The 21287-nt window shown below is 37.8% G+C and overlaps 1 protein-coding gene across 2 annotated transcripts; it reads right to left on the bottom strand.

Moving 5' to 3' along the window:
* Positions 1-14786: 14786 nt before the first annotated feature.
* LOC149208632 (pentatricopeptide repeat-containing protein At2g27610-like) lies at positions 14787-19708 on the bottom strand. 2 transcript variants are annotated; one of them, XR_016252785.1, is made up of 2 exons: positions 15055-19708; positions 14787-14880 (listed from the first exon to the last, which is right to left on the bottom strand). XR_016252785.1 is itself a non-coding variant. In XM_089396137.1 (2 exons), the coding sequence occupies exons 1-2, from the start codon at positions 19293-19295 to the stop codon at positions 15786-15788; spliced, it is 3186 nt and encodes a 1061-aa protein (XP_089252263.1). In that variant the 5' UTR covers positions 19296-19708; the 3' UTR covers positions 14787-15785. The 2 variants fall into 2 exon arrangements, 1 of the variants encoding a protein (XP_089252263.1); XM_089396137.1 differs by having other exon boundaries at positions 14787-18878; positions 19203-19708.
* Between the last annotated feature and the right edge of the window lie 1579 nt (positions 19709-21287).

Below are 21287 nucleotides of genomic sequence, written 5' to 3'. Positions count from 1 at the left end.
TTATGGAAGGAGTTTCCATACTCCTATCAATTGGAGTGATCCAATGAACATGGTCCTTAATGGGCTTGATATGTTAAAAGAAATGGAGCAACAAATGCAAGTCATCAAATAGGATTTAAAGAAGGCACAAGACAAGAAGAATATCTATGTGGATCATTATAGCGTGCATAAGGAATTCCGAGTTGGGGAACATGTTCACTTGACAATCAAACCCAACAAGAGTTCCCTGAAGATTGGGTCATGTACCAAGTTGGCACCATGGTTTTGTGGGCCTTTTGAAATACTTGATAGGGCATGTAGTCTATAGATTGGCTTTACCACCATCAATGAAATTCTATGATGTTTTCCATGTTTCATTGCTAATATGACATGACATGATGATAATCATGTAATTGATTAGTCTATGTTACAATTGGAACCAGAGGGAGAGTTCCATCCAGAACCATTGTGCATTTTGGATCGGAGACAGCTCATGCTCCAGAACCGAGTAATAGAGCAAATCAAAGTGCAATGGAGGCACTTTGGGCCTGAGGAAGCCACGTGGGAAATGGATGACCAGATGAGGGAAACATATCCTTTCTTATTTGTTGAGTGAAGCAAATTGTAAATGCATTGTAAATGTTGTACAGAGTTGTGTGTATAAAGCTCCATATCAATTGTGTTTATTTTTTTAAGGTTATTGAACACCGAAGACGGTGTTACCCCTCAAGTGGGAGGGGACTGTGATATCCCCTAGTTAACATTTTCCCCTGTTTGTAAATAATTGTAATTACTCTAAAATGATCGAGAAAGGGAAACAGGTTCCATTGCTTGAGGAAATGGTTGTCTTTTGAATATCGGTCTCGATTGGTTGAAATGGATTTAATGAGCTTACTATGCATTGAATGTAACTGAAAAAGGAAGGACTAGTCCAAGGGGCCTTCAGCGAAAACAATAAGCAAGCAAAAGGAAAAAATTTATGAGCAACATGGGATGCGCTATCAGGAGAGGATTTTGTGCGAGATGTGGAAGAAGGACGGTAGTTAATCCTTTGGAGAGGAAGGGGGGTGCACACACACATGTTCATTCTCAAGAATAGAGGTTCCCTCTTACTCTCACACGCACACAAGCCAGGAAGTATTGGCAGCAAAATGTGATGTTCAAAGCTACTGTGTGTGGGAGAATACATAGGCGGGAGATAGAGATCAAGTGGTCCCTAGTACTGAATGAAATCCTGGAGAAAGGAGCACAACTGAGGAACCTTCTGAGCAAATCTTGCTATGTAAATGATTTAGGGAGCGTGGCTTGCCTCTAAGGTTGAAGAAACCACTAGAAGTTGGTGTCTTGAAGAACCTACTAGATTGGAAGGATTCACCTTGTTGCTTGTGTGAACTGAAAGAACCACCTGGAGTTGGCTTCAGCTAAAATTCTAGTGCTTGACTCACTGATAAATCACCTAGAGAGTTATTTCTTTACCATCGAAAATTTAACCACTAATGAACCTTACTTATAATGGACTCTCTTCTCCTAAAAGTGAGTTAGAGTTTTTTGTATGTTGAAATGTTGACATGACTGGGAATATGCCTAAACACTGTGATTTTAATGAGTGGAGTTGGTGGATGAAGGCAGTGTAGCCTGGTGGCATCTTGTTCAATTATTTTATTGATTCAAATCCTTAAAAGCACACCACCTCAAGCTTTGGAATTTGACTCGAGGGTGACATTTGCAAGCAAGGCTTGGTTGTAACTGTCTATGGTTGGGTGGAGAGTTGTAGTCCCTATCTCAGTTGCCAAGTCCAACGTTAAACTCCATATATGTGTTTGTAAATGTCTTCTTGCTCATTGAGTTCTTGTTGAGTTGTTACATTGGTATCGTACATTGTGTGTGAATGATTCATGGTTCATGGTGATTGGAATAGGAAATTTTGATGAATATGTGTTTGGATGTTGTAGTGTTGTGCTAACGCTCTTATGCCAGAAATACACAAATACAACTATCTTTATGATTGTTGTATGTACTAAGTAACATCATTGTATGTGGTATGAGCATTGGGTGCTCATCATGTGGCTTCAAGCCTGTGTTAATGTTCTTTTATGCTCACTGTGTTGGCTTATGCTTGGAAATTTGATTTGGCATGATGATTGTAGGTCTATCATATGTTACCATGTGTCTGAATGTATGATTATGCATGTCTTACGAACTAAAGAGGGGATTTCTTGTCATTTCGTGGAATGTTCATCTCCTCGTAACCTTCGTTGGGAAATGCATGCTTTCGGGTTCCCCTTATATGTTTTATTACACTTAATTGTTCCTTAAAAGAGACATGTGGATCTCTGGAACGATATCGACCTGTTTCTCGCAAATCATTAAGATTCAAGGGAACTGCAAACCTTTGAGGGTCTGTATGGATAAGTCCCTTGTCTGCATTATGCATTTCAATCATCGAGGACCCTAGAAGGGTAATTTTTTTGTGGGCTCAAGAGGGACAACGCCAATGTGTGCTTCATAAAGCTTTAGTAGTGAGGGTTGAGTTCTAGCGTAATTTCAAACATTTACAGAACCACCGTGGCTAAGCCATAATCAAAACCTGTCGCAAATGGATCTTAATGCAAACCAGGGGGAAAGCCTTATCTCATACCTTAGCCTCTTAACCTTATTCATGATAAAGGCAGGATTTATTGGGCCGCATGAAGGTTGGCTTAAGGGCCAAGTCACTAGTCCATACAACTAAAACACATGATCGAGCACAAAGCCAACATAATGAATGGCCAAGTTTCAGCGAGAGCGATCAATGGTTGGAAAAGAGCTCAAGGTGACCTAAGCCTAGAAATTACATCCCGGAAGCCCATAGAAAGTGGTGAAATAGAAAGGCCAGTTTGACGAGGATTGGGCTATCATGGAGGGCTCACAACGTGGAGTGGGCCAAGATGAATTAAGGTCGTGCATTGGGTAGCAAATGAATGAATTCCCATGCGAAGGGGGGCTTATCACGTCGTAGGTAGTGGTGAGAGGGACTTGCATAGATGGGAATTTTCATGGTCCGGAATCCGTCTCCCGGAGATGGCAAGGTGTAGTGTTTGCGGGAGAGTCAGGATGACTCAGCATTGGGTTGTTGTGGCTGGAGCAAAGTCGTCAGAGTGGACAAATGGGAGCACTATAGGTGTGGAGGTGTGGAGCCACTGGGACACGTCATTAGCGTGAGGGTGGACCCACAGATAAGTCAGCCCGAAAGGCCTATCCTAGAGTAAATGTAAAGTGCACAAGTGAGGAAGGGTTGGGGGTAACAAGCTTGAGTAACGAAAGGTTTGCTAACAGTGGAAGATCCATCAATATGTGTGCGTGTGTGCGTGCGCATAGAGTGCATATGTGGAGTTTATATGAATAACAAATATAACCAGGAATCACAAAGAGCAATGCCATGAATGGATCAGAAGCTAATATACCATTGCCATGTGGCACTAGCAGGTTGGCTATGGTAACCATGTGGCTGCTATGTGGCAAGGTTGAGGAGGTGGCACTCTCTAATTATCATGAACTCAAATGGTCATATCTCTTGATCCAAAGGTCAGAATGAGATAAAATTTTATATCGCTAGAATCATATTGATGATATCGACGCAACAATGATGTTTGTTGGGGCTTTAAGCTAGTTAAGAAGATTGGAATTTTTAGACCCCATTTCAATAAAGGCGCCTTGGATATTGGGTCAAGCATAGTAACCACCTCCTTTTAATTGGTGTTTCGAAGGGGATTAGGAGGGGGTGTGTTACATAAATGAACAAAATTGTTGACACACTCTCAAAGAAGGGGCATAGATATACTTTAGGGAAGGTCAACTTTGAAGCATACAATGATGGTGCATTACAAAGGCATGGAAAGATCCGGTTTACCTAAAGGTTCCTTTATCTTTCCAGTTGATCTATAGGCATCTATTTTTTAGTTATATGTTATGACATTCTGATTTTGTAACTTTGTTTTGGAGATGCAGTCCCACGGACATTATATTATGGAAATTAGGTTATTTTTTTAATTGCTTTTGCATAGATCTTATGCTTGATGTATGTCTGAAAAAACGAAAGTATATTCTTGGATGTAAACATCTTTTTATAATACAAAGCTGTTGACTTTTCTTACCTGAAAAAGGAATAATAAAAAAAATAAAGAACCAGTTAAAGACCTTAAATTTAGTTTTAAAAAAATATACCCATGTCCTTCCAAAATGATCATCAATGAATGACACATAATACAAAGCTTTAGAAATTAAAGGAACTTTAGCAAGACCAAATACATCAAAATAAATTAAGTCCAACAACCCAAAAGATTTGCAAGGACTAGAATAACACTAACTCAGCCATATAAATTACATGGATGGTAAATGTTGATAGACATCAAAACACCTACCTCTTGATACATCTTGCATTGTCAAAAAAAAAATCATAAAAATTAGCTAAATTATAGCTTTATTATTATTATTATTATTATTCATAGAAAGAATTAATATATGAGTTAAACATATACACATTTAAAAAAAACATGTAACAAGATATTTAACCATGGATATTCACCTTCATTTTACCATGGAGATCTTTAACCTCTAAATAGGCTTTGTTGCAATAACATGGCTTACTAATACCTCATACCTCAAAAAACCATAACTCATGCTCATATGACATGTTTTTCATTAATTAGTTTAATTAGAAGAGTAGAAAGGGCATAACTACTTTTGAGATAAATCTCAACCTTTGATCTCGAACTACTACTAAGAATATTTTAAAATATTTTGAGTTAAATCCATAACATCCACTTAATAATTACTAATAATTAAATTAAAATTCTAGAAGTCGTATTCCAAACTAGACATGCATATGCACGTAATTAAACACAATTATGTTTTTCATGTATGAAATGCTTGCAAAAATTAAATTCAGGAGCATAATCTTGTAACCCATCAACAAGATTTTTTATTTTCAAGGTTTGTAGGCCCTTCTCGCCTATATGGACCAATCTCTTATGCCATTGCATGTCTTCTCTGCAAGTAACTTGCTTTCTAAAGCAAGAGCTCATTTAGGTACTAGAAAGAATGACCATCAAAAAAGGACATAGGTGTTGATTACAAAGGTGTAGACTATATAGCTCTCTTCACTGTAGAAATTGAAGAATGATTACACTAAATTGTGCACATGGCATGCTGGAATGGAGTGCCCACACAAACATCCTTAGTGAGCATCACAGCTCCTCAAACCATCTTACACCTTTTGTTAGAGAAAACACCCTGCACACCCACATTATTTCTTACATATGTTAGTTTCTATGCCAATTTACCCAAGATGTCTGAAACTCCACTAATTCCTTTCACTCTATCATCAAGGAATCTGATCAAATCTCTAGCATGACCAACAATGTGAAGATGAGAGTCATCACCAAGTTTATAACAATCCCCCATCATATTTCTCATACATTGAAAACTAATCTCAATGGGAAGTGATATGGAAAAAATCTCCAAAGTGTGTCAACCATGCACTCACCTAAATGGGTTGCTAAAGCTATAACAAACACATCTCCACCATCAACCTAAGAAGACTTTTTAGAGAAATCATCAGAATCATTCTTTTCATTCTTATTCTTCTTTTTCCATTCCTTACAATCTCTTCTAAAATACTCAACCTTGAAACAATTCCAACATTTTGCTTTGGAGTTTCTAAGAAACTTAGGTCTTGCATAAAATTTGGATCTACCCTCTTCCCTCTTCTTTCCTATCTCTTTTGATCTTCCATGAATAGCCAAGGCCTTATCGGTGGATTCAAAAGCTTTTTGATTCATCTCCTCTAAGTAAAGCAACCACAACATCATCAAGCACCAAATTCTTTACGTTGCTTCCAATGGTAATTACTAGGTCATCCCATGGCACTGGCAAAGAATGCAAAAGGGTCATACAAGGGTCATCCTCATCCATCTTCACTCCAATCAAGATCAATTGAGTCACAATCTAAATTACAAGACATGCCCTTAAGGGTCTACGTGTCTGATATCCCATGTATCAGATACAAATTCAAAAGGACACATGTCGAACATGAGTTTGGCATGTGTCTTGTTTATAGGACACATGCCGAACTCATGTTTGGAATGTGTTCCATTTTTAGGACATGTGTCCTCTTAGAATAGGGTACCTATCCCTCTTTCTTTCTCATTTTATTGAAGGAGTTAGAGCTCTGAAGTGTCTCAGTGTGCAATTGAGAATTATATTGTAGCTTTGAAGGGATTCCAAGTGTTGGGAAAGTGGATTTGTCAACCAAACTTCAAGGATTTTCCTACAATGATTTGTTTTCTTCTTCATTTCACAGAAATCATGGATCAATCAACGATGGAAATTATAAAAGGTCACAAGAAAGGTAGGAATGCCCCTATTGATGTTGTCCCCCCTCCCTCAATTTCCTCAACTGTTAATTTTTATGATTTTGATATAGATGAGGACTATTGACAATCACAAGCTATGTGGTTCCTTCATCTATGGTTCTGGTATTTACCCAATTTTTGTATTTACCATTAGCATTCCCACCCATAGTAGCAATGACTCAATATCTATCCAATACATATTCATTTTGATCACTTAATGAGAAAATTGTAGTTTATGGTTCTAATTTCTTTTGTGTTTATCATTTAATTATCATTATAGTACCAGTAAGTACTAAGTAGTAAGTATTTGTATGATTGAATTTGTGTCATAATGTTCTAGTTTATGAATCTATTAGAATCTAAATTTGTGCTTGTATTTCATTTTTGTATATGTAATTTCACTATATATATATATATATATATATATATATATATATATATATATATATATATATCGTGTCCTTTGTGTTGTGTTTCCAAGGCCATGTCTCATTTTAGACATTCACATTTCCATGTCCTCTATGTCTCCTATCATTGTATATTGCAACTTATGTCACAATGGTATTAAATGCATTTAGATGCTCAACGACAAAATCACCAGCACCCATTTTCAAGAAGAACAACTTTTTCCACATAAAAATTTTAGTAACTGAGGATTTAGCGTGGTACAAATCCTCCAATTTTTTCCAAAAACTTGCCATAGCGTTTTCTTCAGAAATATTTAATAACATCGAAGTCAGAAATATTCAATAACATCGAATTGGCCAAGCACAACCCAATAAGACTTCTTGCATTTCTCTCCAACACTACCCACTCTCCACCTTTCATACTAATGAATTTGGTTCTAGAAACTACAACCCAAAGATTTTGATCTACAAGAAAACCATCCATCTTGAGCTTCCACAACTCAAAGTTAGTACCACTAAAATTATTCATTTCTAATTTAGATGTGCTAACCATTTCTCTGCAACAAATTTTCTTCCGCAAAAGCTCCCACCCAAATCAATATTAAAACAAAAATCCTTGTCCTAAAAACCTTGGATCCAAGTCAGTCAAGCTCCCTGATCTGAAATGATCATAAGTTAAAACTGATGTAGAATTGATTAGCCATTAATTAATTGAATGTTAGTTGAAAGTGCGGAAACCGAGAGAACTGTTTGAGAAGAAAGACTTTACGACAACTGATTAAACATAAGAAAGATGCATAACAGAAGTAAAAACAGTAAAAACACAACGATACCAGACAACAAAGTTGAGTACGGAGTTCATCCCTGATGGACTACGTCTCTGAGTCCGCTTTCAAGATGGGCGACTGCTTTATTAAGATTGAAACAGAAGAGGTCAATTACACAGAGAATAGACCAGACTGAATATGCACGCAAGCACTTATGATCACTGTCAAAAGGAAGCTCTCTAAAACAGCTTTCCAATGCCTGCCACGATTCCCAATTCTGACTCTGGATGCTCCTGTTACACCGAAAACAAAACTGCCTATGACCTCTAAAATCTGCATACAAATACCAAAACCACCAATATCCACTTCAATGAACAAAAACTGTCTCTTATAGGCTTGCAGGTACATTCAAACCTCCTCTAGCCTAAACTTGGCATGCACCAGCTGCAATCTGGGTGGATTTGAGTCTCAGCCTAGTTGTGAAAGGACACCTAGGTGAGAGGTTACATGGTCCTTGAATTAACATAACCAGAACTTAATTTCAAAAAGCCAAAAATAACATTATATTATAACATAACCGTTGGCGGCATACTGACTAGGTAGAGGAGGTTGACCGCCCATGTGAATAGGCGATGGTCTAACCACCAACTGCCACCTCCGCGGTCTTCCCTGGCGGTTTCGGCGATCATCGTGCTAATTATTTGCATGTGCCCACGTTTCTCCTGACTGTCGCAGCTTACCCTGGCGGCTTTCCTCTGACGCAGTTGCGGTTAGACTGAACTCCGGTTAACTGTTCACATGTGTTACGCTGTGGTGAGGGCCCGTGGTTAGCTCCAAGCCGACGATTAACTCTTATGCTCTGTTCACATGTAATCACCGTGGTTTAGAACCCCGTTGTGGTTAGGAATTGGCAACTTATGAAAACCCCGACAGTTTTCACATCTCTGCTCACATGCTGTTTACTCTGTTGTGGTGAGAAGTGGCAATTAGGGAGAGTTGTTTTAATTTGTAATGTTTTATATGTTGTTTGCAATAGCCGAGAGCTAATACAAAGGGTTTTAGACTTAGGCAAATAGGTTTTTATGTATTTTTTTATTTGTTTTAATACATAGAGTTGGAATATACCATGTTTGATGGGTTTAGGACTAGTGTTTAGGTATTTAGGTTAAGTTTTTAGGATTAGGATAGGGTTTTAGGATTAGGTTTGGATTAGGTTAAAAAATAACCTTTTACATCAAAGTGTCGCAGAGTGACATTTGCAACATTCGTCACATGATGACGACAACCAAACCTTACTCGACGACAAACCCATTGACACCAAATCTTGCAAGGTGGACGACAAACACATGTCGACGACCAAATCCTGGTGGAACTGACGACAACCACATGTCGACAACTAGGTACAACACCATCACCATGAAAACCATTAACGTCACTTGAACAACCTGACCCATAAACAACATTGTTGAAGCTAATGACACTAAACTGAATGTTGACAACGACACTAAACATTGACGATGACCCTGTGCAATTGATTTTACGAGATCCTCCTAGATCAATCCTCTCCACTTGAAAGCTTTTGGACCACAAAAGTTTAACTAAACAAATAGTCGATGAGGGTAGAGTTCCCTTACTTTCCACCTTGACCTGATGATGTACCAATACATTTGATTAATCACCTACAAGTGATGACCCTGATGATGCTGACCATGGCACTTTTTGAGTTGGTGACCTGTTCCATCCATCTGCAGTATGAACAACTTGTGACGATGGTCAAACAACCTATTATGAACATGGCAATTGATTTCTTTCCATGAAGAACCATGAGTTAGTGATTCATAATCATCTTTGAAAACAATCTCTACTGGATATTGTTTAATACCATCAACATGTATTAACAATCTATTTTGCGGAATGACAGAGACAATCAAAGATACTTTTGACATCAAACTAGCTACTTGACTTGACATAGTTTCCGAATTCCTGATTACTAAGTGAACTTGTTGCCATAAACCCATCAAACTGTAAGGTATAAACTGCAACTTAGTTTTTCTTCGAAAGTATTGAGTTAGTTGTTGATTTGTTTGAATCACTTTTTCCTTATTTATCAAATGATGTTTCCATTGATTATCACTTTCCCCTGATGCATAAGTTTCCCTTAGATACTTTGACACTGCTTTAGAAAAGGCTTTGATATGAAAACAAATAGGTTTCCTCTCCACTTGAAAAGAGGTTTCCAAACTGTTCAAAACATGAAATGGTGACACAATATAAGAGAAATTTAACACTGACTTTCCCCAATATTGACCTATATCCCTGTATCTGTTAATTTCCAAACTTGAACTGAATTGATTCATTCTGACATTAGGAAGAGGAGCTTTAGGCACAAACTGTAATTCATGTTGTATTCCCTACTTATGAGTAAGATGTTTGGTTTTACATAGAACTGGAATAGTTTCTATCTCTTTAATCAAACTATCTTTAAGCTGAGACTCATAACCTAAACAAGCATCATGTTGATTGTTATGTTGTTCCTTTACACACATGATTACAAATATTTTATTTGAACTTATTAATCGCTTCATCTGATTAGCATTAACTAAATTCAAGTGATTTTTGTTTTGATGTGCCCTGACAATAAATTCAACCCCATCTTTCTTAAGGTGATATTTATGCTCTCTCCTGTAAAATATTGCATCACAGTCATAAAGATAAGGACTTCCTAAGACAACTCCACATATGTCTACTAGAACCACATCTAATTCCACTTCATCAATGTAATTAGCTGTAATGGCAAATCTTAATCGACACTGTTTGGTGACTTTTATCTGAGTTGATTTATTTAGCCATCCTAATGGGTAAGGTCTTGGATGATTCCGTGTTTCCAAACCCAAACTTTTAACTAAATATTCAGATATTAAATTCACCTGTGATCCACTGTCAAACATTGTATCTATCTTTGTATGCTTAGAAGTTATCCTTATGTTAAACAATTCAACTCTTTTATCCTCATTTGAAGGATTTATGTTTGATGAAGATGCAATAGTATTCGAACTTGAACCAGTGTCAGAAGTTTTACCTATCGTAACCATAGAAGTTATCCTCCTTTCATCACCTGAATCTGAACCTAGATCTTGTTGGACTACTGCAATTACCTTCTTTTCATCCTTCTCCTTAAGGAACTTTTTGGGCTTAAGTTCTGGATGAAGTTTCCAACACTTAGATTCATCATGACCGATTCTCTGGCAATGAGAACAAGTAGGTCTTTCCTTCTGAGCTATCATTGATTTCTTTCTCTTCGAATTGTTCTTCCCCTTACTGTCATTGGAATCTTTGATTTCCAACTCTTTGGATGACTGCGATGAAAACTTGAATGGTCTGCCACCTGATTCAATATGTATGGCCTGAACACACACTTCATCAAAATCATTCGGATTGAACATCAATAATGTATGTTGCATATATGAATGTAAATTGTCGATGTATTTTAATAAAGTTTCACGTGGATCCAATGAAATACCAAGTGCCAATGCTTTCTTTCTGAACTCCTGAGTAAACTCCTAAACACTCTGCCCTTTACCTTGCCTCAGATGCTGCCAATCAATAACAGCTTGCTGCATGTATCATAAATGATAGAATTGTTTCCTAAGAGCTTTTAAAAACTTCGACCATGAAGAGATGACTTTTCCTTTACGCTTTACATCTATTTGAGTTTTACTTTCTCATCAGATTAAAGTTGTTCCCCCCATTCTAAGTGTAGTTAACTGAATTTTCATTTTATCATCAGAAATGTTTTGAATACGACAATACACTTCTAACTACTTAATCTAGTTATCTAGCTTTTCAGGATTCATTTCGCCATCATAAATAGGTAACTCAAATTTCACATCAAGTTTCAAAAGAGATGTTTTCTTAGGTTTCTTTTATGTTTCAGATTCTGTACTGGAAGAAGAAGAAGAAGAAAGGGATGATGGAGATGATGGAGGTGAAGGTGGTTTATCAGCCTTTCCTTTACCTTTGTCCTTCTTCGATGTCTTTGAAGAAGAAGCTGCATCTCTCGCCTTCTTGTCTTCGTACAGTTCTCCAAACATCTGTTGCATAGTCAAGAAAGCTTGTTGAAACTGTTCATCGCTCATCTTAGTTTCAGTGTTTTCACCTGCATTAGATCCTGTCATGGTTGACTTACGAATGACTCGTCGCTTTCCAACCTTTGGATCAATCTGCTCAAGGATTCCTTCTCCTCGTTGCAACTTTGACCTGGTTAACATTCAATGGAAAATTCTACAAACGCAACCTGCTCTAATACAAAATTATATGATCTGAAATGATCATAAGTTAAAACTGATGTAGAATTGATTAGCCATTAATGAATTGAATGTTAGTTGAAAGTGTGGAAACCGAGAGCACTGTTTGGGAAGAAAGACTTTACAACAGCTAATTAAACATAAGAAAGATGCATAACAGAAGTGAAAATAGTAAAAACACAGTGATACCAGACAGCAAAGTTGATTACCGAGTTTGTCCTTAATGGACTACGTTTCCAAGTCCGCTTTGAAGATGGGCGACCGCTTTATTAGGATTGAAACATAAGAGTTTGATGACATAGAGAATAGACCAGACTGAATGTGCATGTAGACACTTCTGATTGCTGTCAAAAGGAAGCTCTCTGAACCAGCTTTCCAACGCTTGTCACAGTTACCAATTCCGACGCTGGATGCTCCTGTTACATTGAAAACAAAATTGCCTATGACCTCCAAAATCTGCATACAAATACCAAAACCACCAATATCCACTTCAATGAACAAAAACCGCCTCTTATAGGCCTGCAGGTACATTCAAAACTCCTCTAACCTAAACTTGGCATGCACAAGCTACAATCTGGGTGGATTTGAGTCTTAGTCTAGTTGTGAAAGGACACCTAGGTGAGAGGTTACATGGTCCTTGAATTAACATAACCAAAACTTAATTTCAAAAGCCCAAAAATAACATTATATTATAACAGAATCGTTGGCGGCTTACTGACCGGGCGGAGGAGGTTGACCGCCCATGTGAATAGGCAGCAGTCTAACCACCAACTGCCACCTCCACGGTCTTCCCCGGCAGTTCCGACGATCATCGCGCTGACTGTTTGCATGTGCCCACATTTCTCTTGACCATCGCGGCTTACCCTGGCAGCTTTCCTCCAACACAGTTGCGGTTAGACTGAACTCCGCTTGACTGTTCACATGTTGTGTTATGCTGCAATGAGGGCTCGCGGTTAGCTCCAAGCCGACGGTTAACTCCTATGCTCTGTTCACATGTAATCACCGCAGTTTAGAACCCTACTGCGGTTAGGAACTGGCGGCTTATGAAAACCTCGATGGTTTTCACATCTCCGCTCACATGTTGTTTACTCCGCTGCGGTGAGAAGTGGCGGTTAGGGATAGTTGTTTTAATTTGTAATGTTTTATATGTTGTTTGCAATAGCCGAGAGCTAATACAAAGGGTTTTAGACTTAGGCAAATAGGTTTTCATGTATTTTTTTGATTTGTTTTAATACATAGAGTTGGAATATACCATGTTTGATGGGTTTAGGACTAGTGTTTAGATATTTAGGTTAGGTTTTTAGGATTAGGTTAGGGTTTTAGGATTAGGTTTGGATTAGGTAAAAAAATAACATTTTACATCAAAGTGTCACAGGGTGACATTTGCGACATTCATCACATGATGATGACAACCAAACCTTGCTCGACGACAAACCCATCGACACCAAATCCTGCGAGGCGGACGACAAACACATGTCGACGACCACATCCTAGCGAAACTGACGACAACCACATGTCGAAAACTAGGTACAACACCATCACCATGAAAACCATTAACATCACCATGAAAACCATTAACATCACTTGAACACCCTGAACCATAAACAACACTGTCGAAGTTGACGACACTGAACTGAACGCTGACGATGACCCTGTGCAACTGATCTAACGAGATCCTTCTAGATCACTCCCATACCAAATGAAAGGATGCCGAGATGCAGAATAGACTTCCTATACTAATTAATGAAAATAATGTGTAGAAATCTAAATAACTATAGTTGTAGGAATAAACAACATAGCGTATAACCATTAAAGAGTGATTTCCTAGGAAAAGAAACCATACTCCAAAGCAAGCTCAATGTATTATTCAGCAACTAACAAATGGTTAAATATATCACGGAGTCTCTATGCTCACAAAAGAATATTCAGTGGCATAAAATTTCTGGAGAAACTTTGGCAATATAGCAATAAGTTAAAAAGCCCTCTCTGTACCTCCAACCTAAGCATTCAATAAATAGGCATAACAAAACCACAAACTATTTATAACTTTTTACTTCCAAGCTAGAAAACACCAGCAATTAATTGGCCAACTACTTCTGCTCGCATCACTTGCTTGTTACTGTTCAATGCTCATTGCTTGCTATTGCCCAGCATTTATTGAGATAATAGCTCTGACATGAAACTGCAAGGTGTATGACACACCTATCCCAACAAAAATAATCAAAATTAAATAAAAACTAAGGGAGTAATGTAGATCCTCAAAGCTTTTAGATCAAAGCATTGTGAAGAGACAGCAAAATAATGAAATATTAAAATATTCCTGCAATGACCAAGGAAATAATGAGTTTAATATCCGATTGAAACCTACCATAAAAAGGCATCTAGCTTGGCTTTTGTCTTACTTGCAATTGAGCATCCTTTAGAAATAAATTAAAAGTCCAAATAAGTCATGGCTAACGATTTATCCAATTTCAACTGCAATATGTGATCTGGAAACTATTTAGCTTGGCAATGTACCATTTGGGAACATTCCACTATTTCTCAACCAAACTCTTTGTTTTATGGTTTGCTTCCAAAGAAGATCTTCGTGCCCCAAAAAGGAGGAATGTTGAAGGTACATTAGAGTAGCGATCTATTAAGAAATAAAAGAAACAGGCATGAAGTTAATGAACCGAGTAAGGCCTTACAGAAAATTAAATCTGTTGTCTGAAAGCCTTGGATAGAAAGCACTGCAATCTTACCAGTCCAGTTGGATCACCATAAAACAGTTCAGTTACAGAATCGGGACTCTGACACTGAAGAAGCAAGTTTAAGGGCCCATTTCCCCATTGGATTTCTTTCCCTAGGGATTATCATAGTTACAAATAACTACGTGGTAATAGCCATAGTGACCTGTCATGTCCCCTAACAGAGCTTAGGGCGAGCTCTCTTGATCTATTATAGCAGCCCAAGTGGCTTCTTCATCCAATTTACAAGCAAAGCTGCACCAACTCCTGATGCCAAAGCAAGATTGCAAGATTGCCAAGAAGACCTACCACAATATAATTATCCAAGCAATGAATGTCTCACAAATCCAAAAGTTTAGAATGTTACTTCGTGAAATTTTATTTGTAATTACTAAAGGCTCTGATATCAATCAGAGTTTTGTGTTTGGGAAAATAATGATGATACTGAAAGGAAAAACAGAATATAAATATACGCTTACATCCAATGTCATTCTCGTGTAAGTTGGCATCCCCATACTTAATTCAGTTCTTATTCTGGTTCCAATCTCCATTGTTACCTGACAAACTGAATACTTTATGACAGTTGCTTGAAAGCCCGTCGACCAAATCTTGTAACCATATACCAGTGATCTTGCATTATAAGTGTCATGTCATTCCATACCTTTATATCAAACAATAATTTGATTACTCATGATTGTATGCATATTTTTCTCACTTAAACACCATTAACTTGTAACCATGACTGTCTTAATGGCATAGCAGTGTCAGAGTGACCGCTTATTCACTGACCAAATTTCTGTTTCTGTAGATCTCGCCAAACAACCAGAGTCAGTCTCTATCTGTCAATGACCATTTATTTCTGAGAGGTCTTTTATGCAATCCTTAATTCAATACAATCTTCTTTCTCCGACTAGCATAGTTTAGCCATTATTATCGCCAATCCAACTTTAGTCTAAGAATAACAACACATCATATTGCAAGTTCTGTTTCTGCAGTGTAACAATAGGAAACATTAAGGTCATGGAGAAGAATTCAACACCATCCATTTGCAGACAGCCCACAGCCTTTGCAGCCCAAACTCTAAGAGTGGTAAAACAGCTGGTTTGCTATGATCATGGGATCACTTGTATAAGTAAAAAGTAGATCAACCTAAAATTTATTATTTACTTACACAGGTGATTCCTATAGGAATTACATCATGATTCTGCCATCACCAATAATCCCTGCAAGAACACAGCCCACCCTTAAAATGATGGAAGCGACTAGCATCCCTCACAACAATTTCTCTTCCAACAACCATGGAGATGTACTTGGTAGCATTGTGGCAGTCACCACACATACGGAGGTTCTTGATAACTTGAATAGGTGCCCCTGCAGGTGTACCGATAAGCCCAAAAGCAATAGCCAGCCTCTCACTGTGTTGAAAGAGAAAATCTTCCTTCTGCACCTCTTCCACATTGTGCAAAACAAAGCTTGTATCTGGCAAATACCCTGCCTCTTTTATTTTCCCAGTCAATTCCTCTAGTTTTGAGTATATCTCCTCTGTTTGTGGGTGTGCTCTGTCTCCGACAACAAATGTATGTACCCTGTTCTTAACCTCAATCCAGCTTAGTCCTTGTTCCTTTTTCAGTTTCCGATCCTTCATCATTTTTCTCACCTTTGCAACATCTTCCCACCTGCCAAGAACAACATAAATATTTGATAAAAGCACATAAGTAGCAGTGTCTTCTGGTTCCAATGCTAGTATGCACTCTGCTGCACGTTTTCCTAGATCCAAATTATAATGAACTCTGCAGGCACCAAGCAAGGTACGCCACACTAACGCATTAGATTCAAATGGCATTTCTTTGATAAAATCCTCTGCTTCATCTAGATGTCCAGCACGGCCAAGAAGGTCAACCATGCAGGCATAATGCTCCACTCTTGGCTCAATGCCATGAACTTGGCTCATTGAAATGAAGTAGTGGCAACCTTCACACACTAGGCCTACATGACTACAAGCAGAGAGAACACCAACAAAAGTAACGTGGTTTGGTTCAATCCCTATCTGTAGCATTTCTTCAAAGAGTTGAATAGCCTCCTTGCCACACCCATGTTGTGCATAACTTGTGATCATTGCATTCCATGACACAACATTTCGTTCAGGCATCCTCTCAAATACTTTGTATGAATCCATTATGCAGCCACATTTAGCATACATAGTAACAATAGCATTCCCAACTGCAGTATCTAATTCATAACCTGTTTTAATTACACAGGCATGTACCCTTAAGCCCTGTGCAAGGGATGGTAAGGCAGCACATGCAGTAAGGATACTTACTAAGCTGAATTGGTCAGGTTTCATGCCCCCTACTTGCATTTTCCAAAACAATTTGAGAGCTTCCTGACAATAGCCGTTTTGAGCATATCCTGAAAATATTGCATTCCATGAGACAATATTTCGTTCAGGCATCTGATTGAACATTTTAGATGCATCTTCGATGCTCCTGCATTTAGCATACATATCAACAAGAGAACTCCCTACAAAGACATCTGACTCTAATCCAATTTTGATAACATAGGCATGTAACCCTTTTCCTTGTTCCAAAGCTCCTAAACTAGCACAGGCCTTGAGAATACTTGAAAAGGTGAAATGGTTTTCCTTCATGTATGCTGGTTGCATTTTGCAGAGGAGGCTCAAAGCTTCATTATCATACCCATTTTCTGCATATGCTACAATCATTCCACTCCATAACAGAGCATCGTCTTTGGCACTATTATCAAACACCTTCCATGCATCCTCTATGCTCCCACACTCAGTATACATCTCAATAAGGGCACTCCCCACAAAGGAATCAGTCTCAAAGCCACTTTTTCTTATGTAGGCATGGAGCTGTTTTCCGTATCTCATGTTTTTGAGACTCATGCATGCCTTGATAACACTGACAAATGTGAACTGGTTAGGTTTTGTACTTTCAAAGAGCATTTCGTCAAAAAGTTTAAGGGCTTCATTGCCATGCCCATTTTTTTCACACCCAGCAATTATTGCTGTCCACGAGACTACATTTTTGTCAGTCATTTTATTGAACACTTTGTAAGCATCTTCCATGTTGCCACATTCTGCATATATGGTAACAAGGGAATTCCCTACAGCGACATTTTCCTCGAATCCAGTTTTGATAATATGCACATGGACCTGCTTCCCTTGCTGCGGAGCTTTTAGGCTAGCACATGCACTGAGGACATTGGCAAAGGTGAATGCATCTGCCATCACATTTGTCCATTGCATTTGGCAAAAGAGTTTGATAGCCTCCTCATGACGCTCATTCTGGACGTAGCCTCCAATCATAGCAGTCCATGACACCACCTCTTTATGGGGTAATTTGTCAAAAACTGTACAGGCATCGAGCAATCTATTACATTTGGCATATGTATCAACAAGAGCACTTCCTACAAAAATGTCCGAGTCCAAACCCATTTTTATGCAATAAGCATGGACCTCTTTGCTCTCTTTAAGAGCTCGTATGCTAGCACATGCCCTTAGAATACTTGAAAAAGTGAACTGGTTTGGCTTCATGGATTCAAATTGCATCTGGGAAAAAGAATAGAGTGCCTCATGGTTATAACCATTTTGAACAAATGCTGTGATCATAGAATTCCATGCCAGCAAGTTTCCTTTAGGTATTTTGGAAAAGATTTTGCTGGCATTCTCAAAGCACCCTGATTTGGCATACATGACAACAATGGCACTTTGGATTGAAAGGTCCGAGTCAAATCCAGTTTTAATGATGTGGGTATGCAGTTGTTTGCCTTGTTCCACATCTGCCAATCCAGTGGACACCTTAAGAAGACTGATTAAGGTTAGCCGGTTTGGCTTCGTAGTCCCCATTAGCATTTGACGAAATATTTCGAGGGCTTCCTCACCATCCCCATTTTCCTCATATCCTGCTATCATCGAAGTCCATGAAATGGTGTTTCGTTCCGGCATCGCCTCAAACACTAGTCGTGCATCAGCCACAGAGCCACATTTTGCATACATGTCCACGAGGGCACTGCCCACACAGACATCAGACTCAAATCCAGTTTTGATTACAACACCATGTACCATTTGGCCCACTACTAGATCATCCATGCCCGCACATGCCTTGAGTAAACAAGGAAAAGTAAATTGATCCGGCATGGTGCCAGCCTGTTGCATCAAGTCCACTAGTTCTAAAGCCTCCTCACAATACCCATTCTGAACATACGCAGCAATCATTGCAGTCCATGAAACCACATTTCTTTCACGCATTTTGTCAAACACGTGACGTGCGTCCTCCAAACTCTGGCATTTAACATACATATTGACAAGATTACTTCCCAAATAACTATCTATCTCATTTCGGGTTTTCAAAATATGGGCATGGATAACCTTACCCTCTACCAACGATTTCCTACTGATACATTCCTGCACGAGGCGAGCATATGTTCTAGAATCTACTGATTCTTCACCAATATGCAAATCTTCCAAAGTTTCTTCAACAACAACTGTGCTGTTATGATTGAAGCAGAAACTCTTGCTTTCTTGCTGTCTATATATTTGCAAATACCTAACAGAGGAAACTCTCTTATTAAGAAAATTGAAGTGGGTAGAATGTAAATTATGTACCTCTAAAGGACGATGTTTCTGGCAAAACTGTCTCGGTTTCTCTGATTGTGTTAAACAGAGTGAGAAAGCAGAGATGGGCACTGCAGCACCCATCTCTAAGCTTCATCAACTCAATAAAAAATAAACCATTCCAGTCGAAGCTGTTCTTCACGCAACATATCCATGGAACATCGAAGGCGAGTTCAATGTGGAAATTCAGTTGCAAATCCAAGTCGTGGGAGAAAATTATTTCTCAATGGATATGGGGTCTATATTTGTCAAATTTAAGTAGATAAGAAAATAACAAGGCAGGCTTCATCCAATCCAAAGCCAGGTGTTTATTAAGCTGGATGGTTGTCTGTTGTTTGTTTTACAGGTGAAATAACGAACGCTCGAGAAGCTGGTGCAGTATTTGATCGTTTTAAAAGAGTGAATCAGAACTTACCATCTTCCTTGGAATCTCAGAGATTGAAATAAAAATAAAAATGAAAAATTGATTTATCAACATTTCAATCTCTTTTAACATTCTAAATCGGTACACTTTCGAGTGGCTCAAATTGTGGTTTTGGATAAAGTGACATTCTAGTAATTAGATTTTATGCAAAGGACGTTTAAGAAAATTATTCTTAAAAGAAAAAGAAAATCAAAAGAAGGGACTGTTGTTTTTTAACTTTATTTTATAATAAGGAGTGAGCATATTTTAAAAAAACGGTCCTTTTTATATTATATTTTTTTATTAATTATTTAATATCAAGGTAATCAGTATTTTAGATTTCTAAGATGGTTATCCTGTTTTATGCATGTTGGAAGGTTATATTTAAGTTTATCTTTATATTTTATATAGATGTAAGATTTAATATTTGATATTGACACTATCATTATTTTTATGATAATTTTATAGTATTTTAATTTTTAATAACTTTATTGTTATTTTATAGAAATGACTTTAAAGTTTATTTTTACATTTTATAGAAATGTAATTTTTAATATTATCATTATAATTAATTTGATTCTTTTGTTTGTTAAATGAATAAGGTGACTTTGCATAACAAAAACACTAGTATATTACTTGGTTAAATTTTCAAAAAGGGGAACAATGCATAGCTCGATCTAACACAATAATTTAATGTGTGAATATTTGGATGTGAGCTTATCACAATTGAATACCAGTAAATGACGTAGATAGAGAAGGTGGAGGGAGCTTACTCCTTGAGCCTTCTCAAACTGTAGGATTTGAAACCAATTGGAGGGAATAACATCCCATTATGGCAACCACTCGATCACTATCATATTACATAATTACAAATGTTTGTTATTACATACTAAAGAAACACAGTTTACCTAAAGACACATTAAACCAAGTTGATCTTAATTTAACTTAACTTCCAAGTGTATAAATATCCTAGCATCCCCCTTAAGAACAACTTGGGATGGATTTGAAGGATTTACAAAGGTGGCACAATAGAAGAAGGAAGGAAGCATTAAAGTCTATCCCCCCTTAATGACAACTTCATGAACACCTAACATAGATCTAAGTTTGGAAAACTTCACTTATGCAAGTGATCTGAACTTATGCAGGAACGCAACAGAACACAAATACAAACATAAACACAAAGATACAATGGAAATAAAATGTCATTTCATTAACATCAAAGATCTAAAATATGCTTACATACAAAATGGAAAAAGCTAGCTCGAGTGATGGTAACTTACCTCTAAGAAGAGATGTGGTGGCTACATGCCTCTGAACTGTGTTACAATGAGGCTCAAAGACCTTTTTATTATTGAACAACAAAAAACATAACCCCAGGAGATGGAACATTAAGCGTTTGTTGGCCCCGTTGGGGTTAGATGGAAAGCCAACTTCCTAGGGTGGTAACTTGGTCATATGATCTTTGTTTGGCGCGTATGATACCTCGTTAGAAATATCTCTTCGAGTACTACAGGATTTGAAAAGGAAAAAGCCTATGGTGGACCTCAAAAAAACGTTGTTTGAGGGATCAAAACAACTCTGGAAGTTCAGGACCCGAAAAATTGCTAAAAATAGTAAATGTTGATATAATCAAGGAAATTGATGAAACCGACTAGAGGTCTAGGTGGAATAGG

Source organism: Pinus tabuliformis, chromosome 1_2 (genome assembly GCF_031772625.1).
Source record: "Pinus tabuliformis cultivar Carrire ecotype Pingquan chromosome 1_2, CPIR1, whole genome shotgun sequence".
NCBI lineage: Eukaryota > Viridiplantae > Streptophyta > Pinopsida > Pinales > Pinaceae > Pinus > Pinus tabuliformis.
Note: the sequence above shows the minus strand (reverse complement) of the source record. Positions and strands in the feature narration are given on the sequence as shown.

Coding starts and splice junctions, on each gene's coding strand:
- LOC149208632 (XM_089396137.1), bottom strand. CDS start 19,295: ATGGGTGCTGCAGTGCCCATCTCTGCTTTCTCACTCTGTTTAACACAA. Junction 18,879..19,202: donor AGAAACATCGTCCTTTAGAG/GTACATAATTTA, acceptor GTTAAATGCCAG/AGTTTGGAGGACGCACGTCA.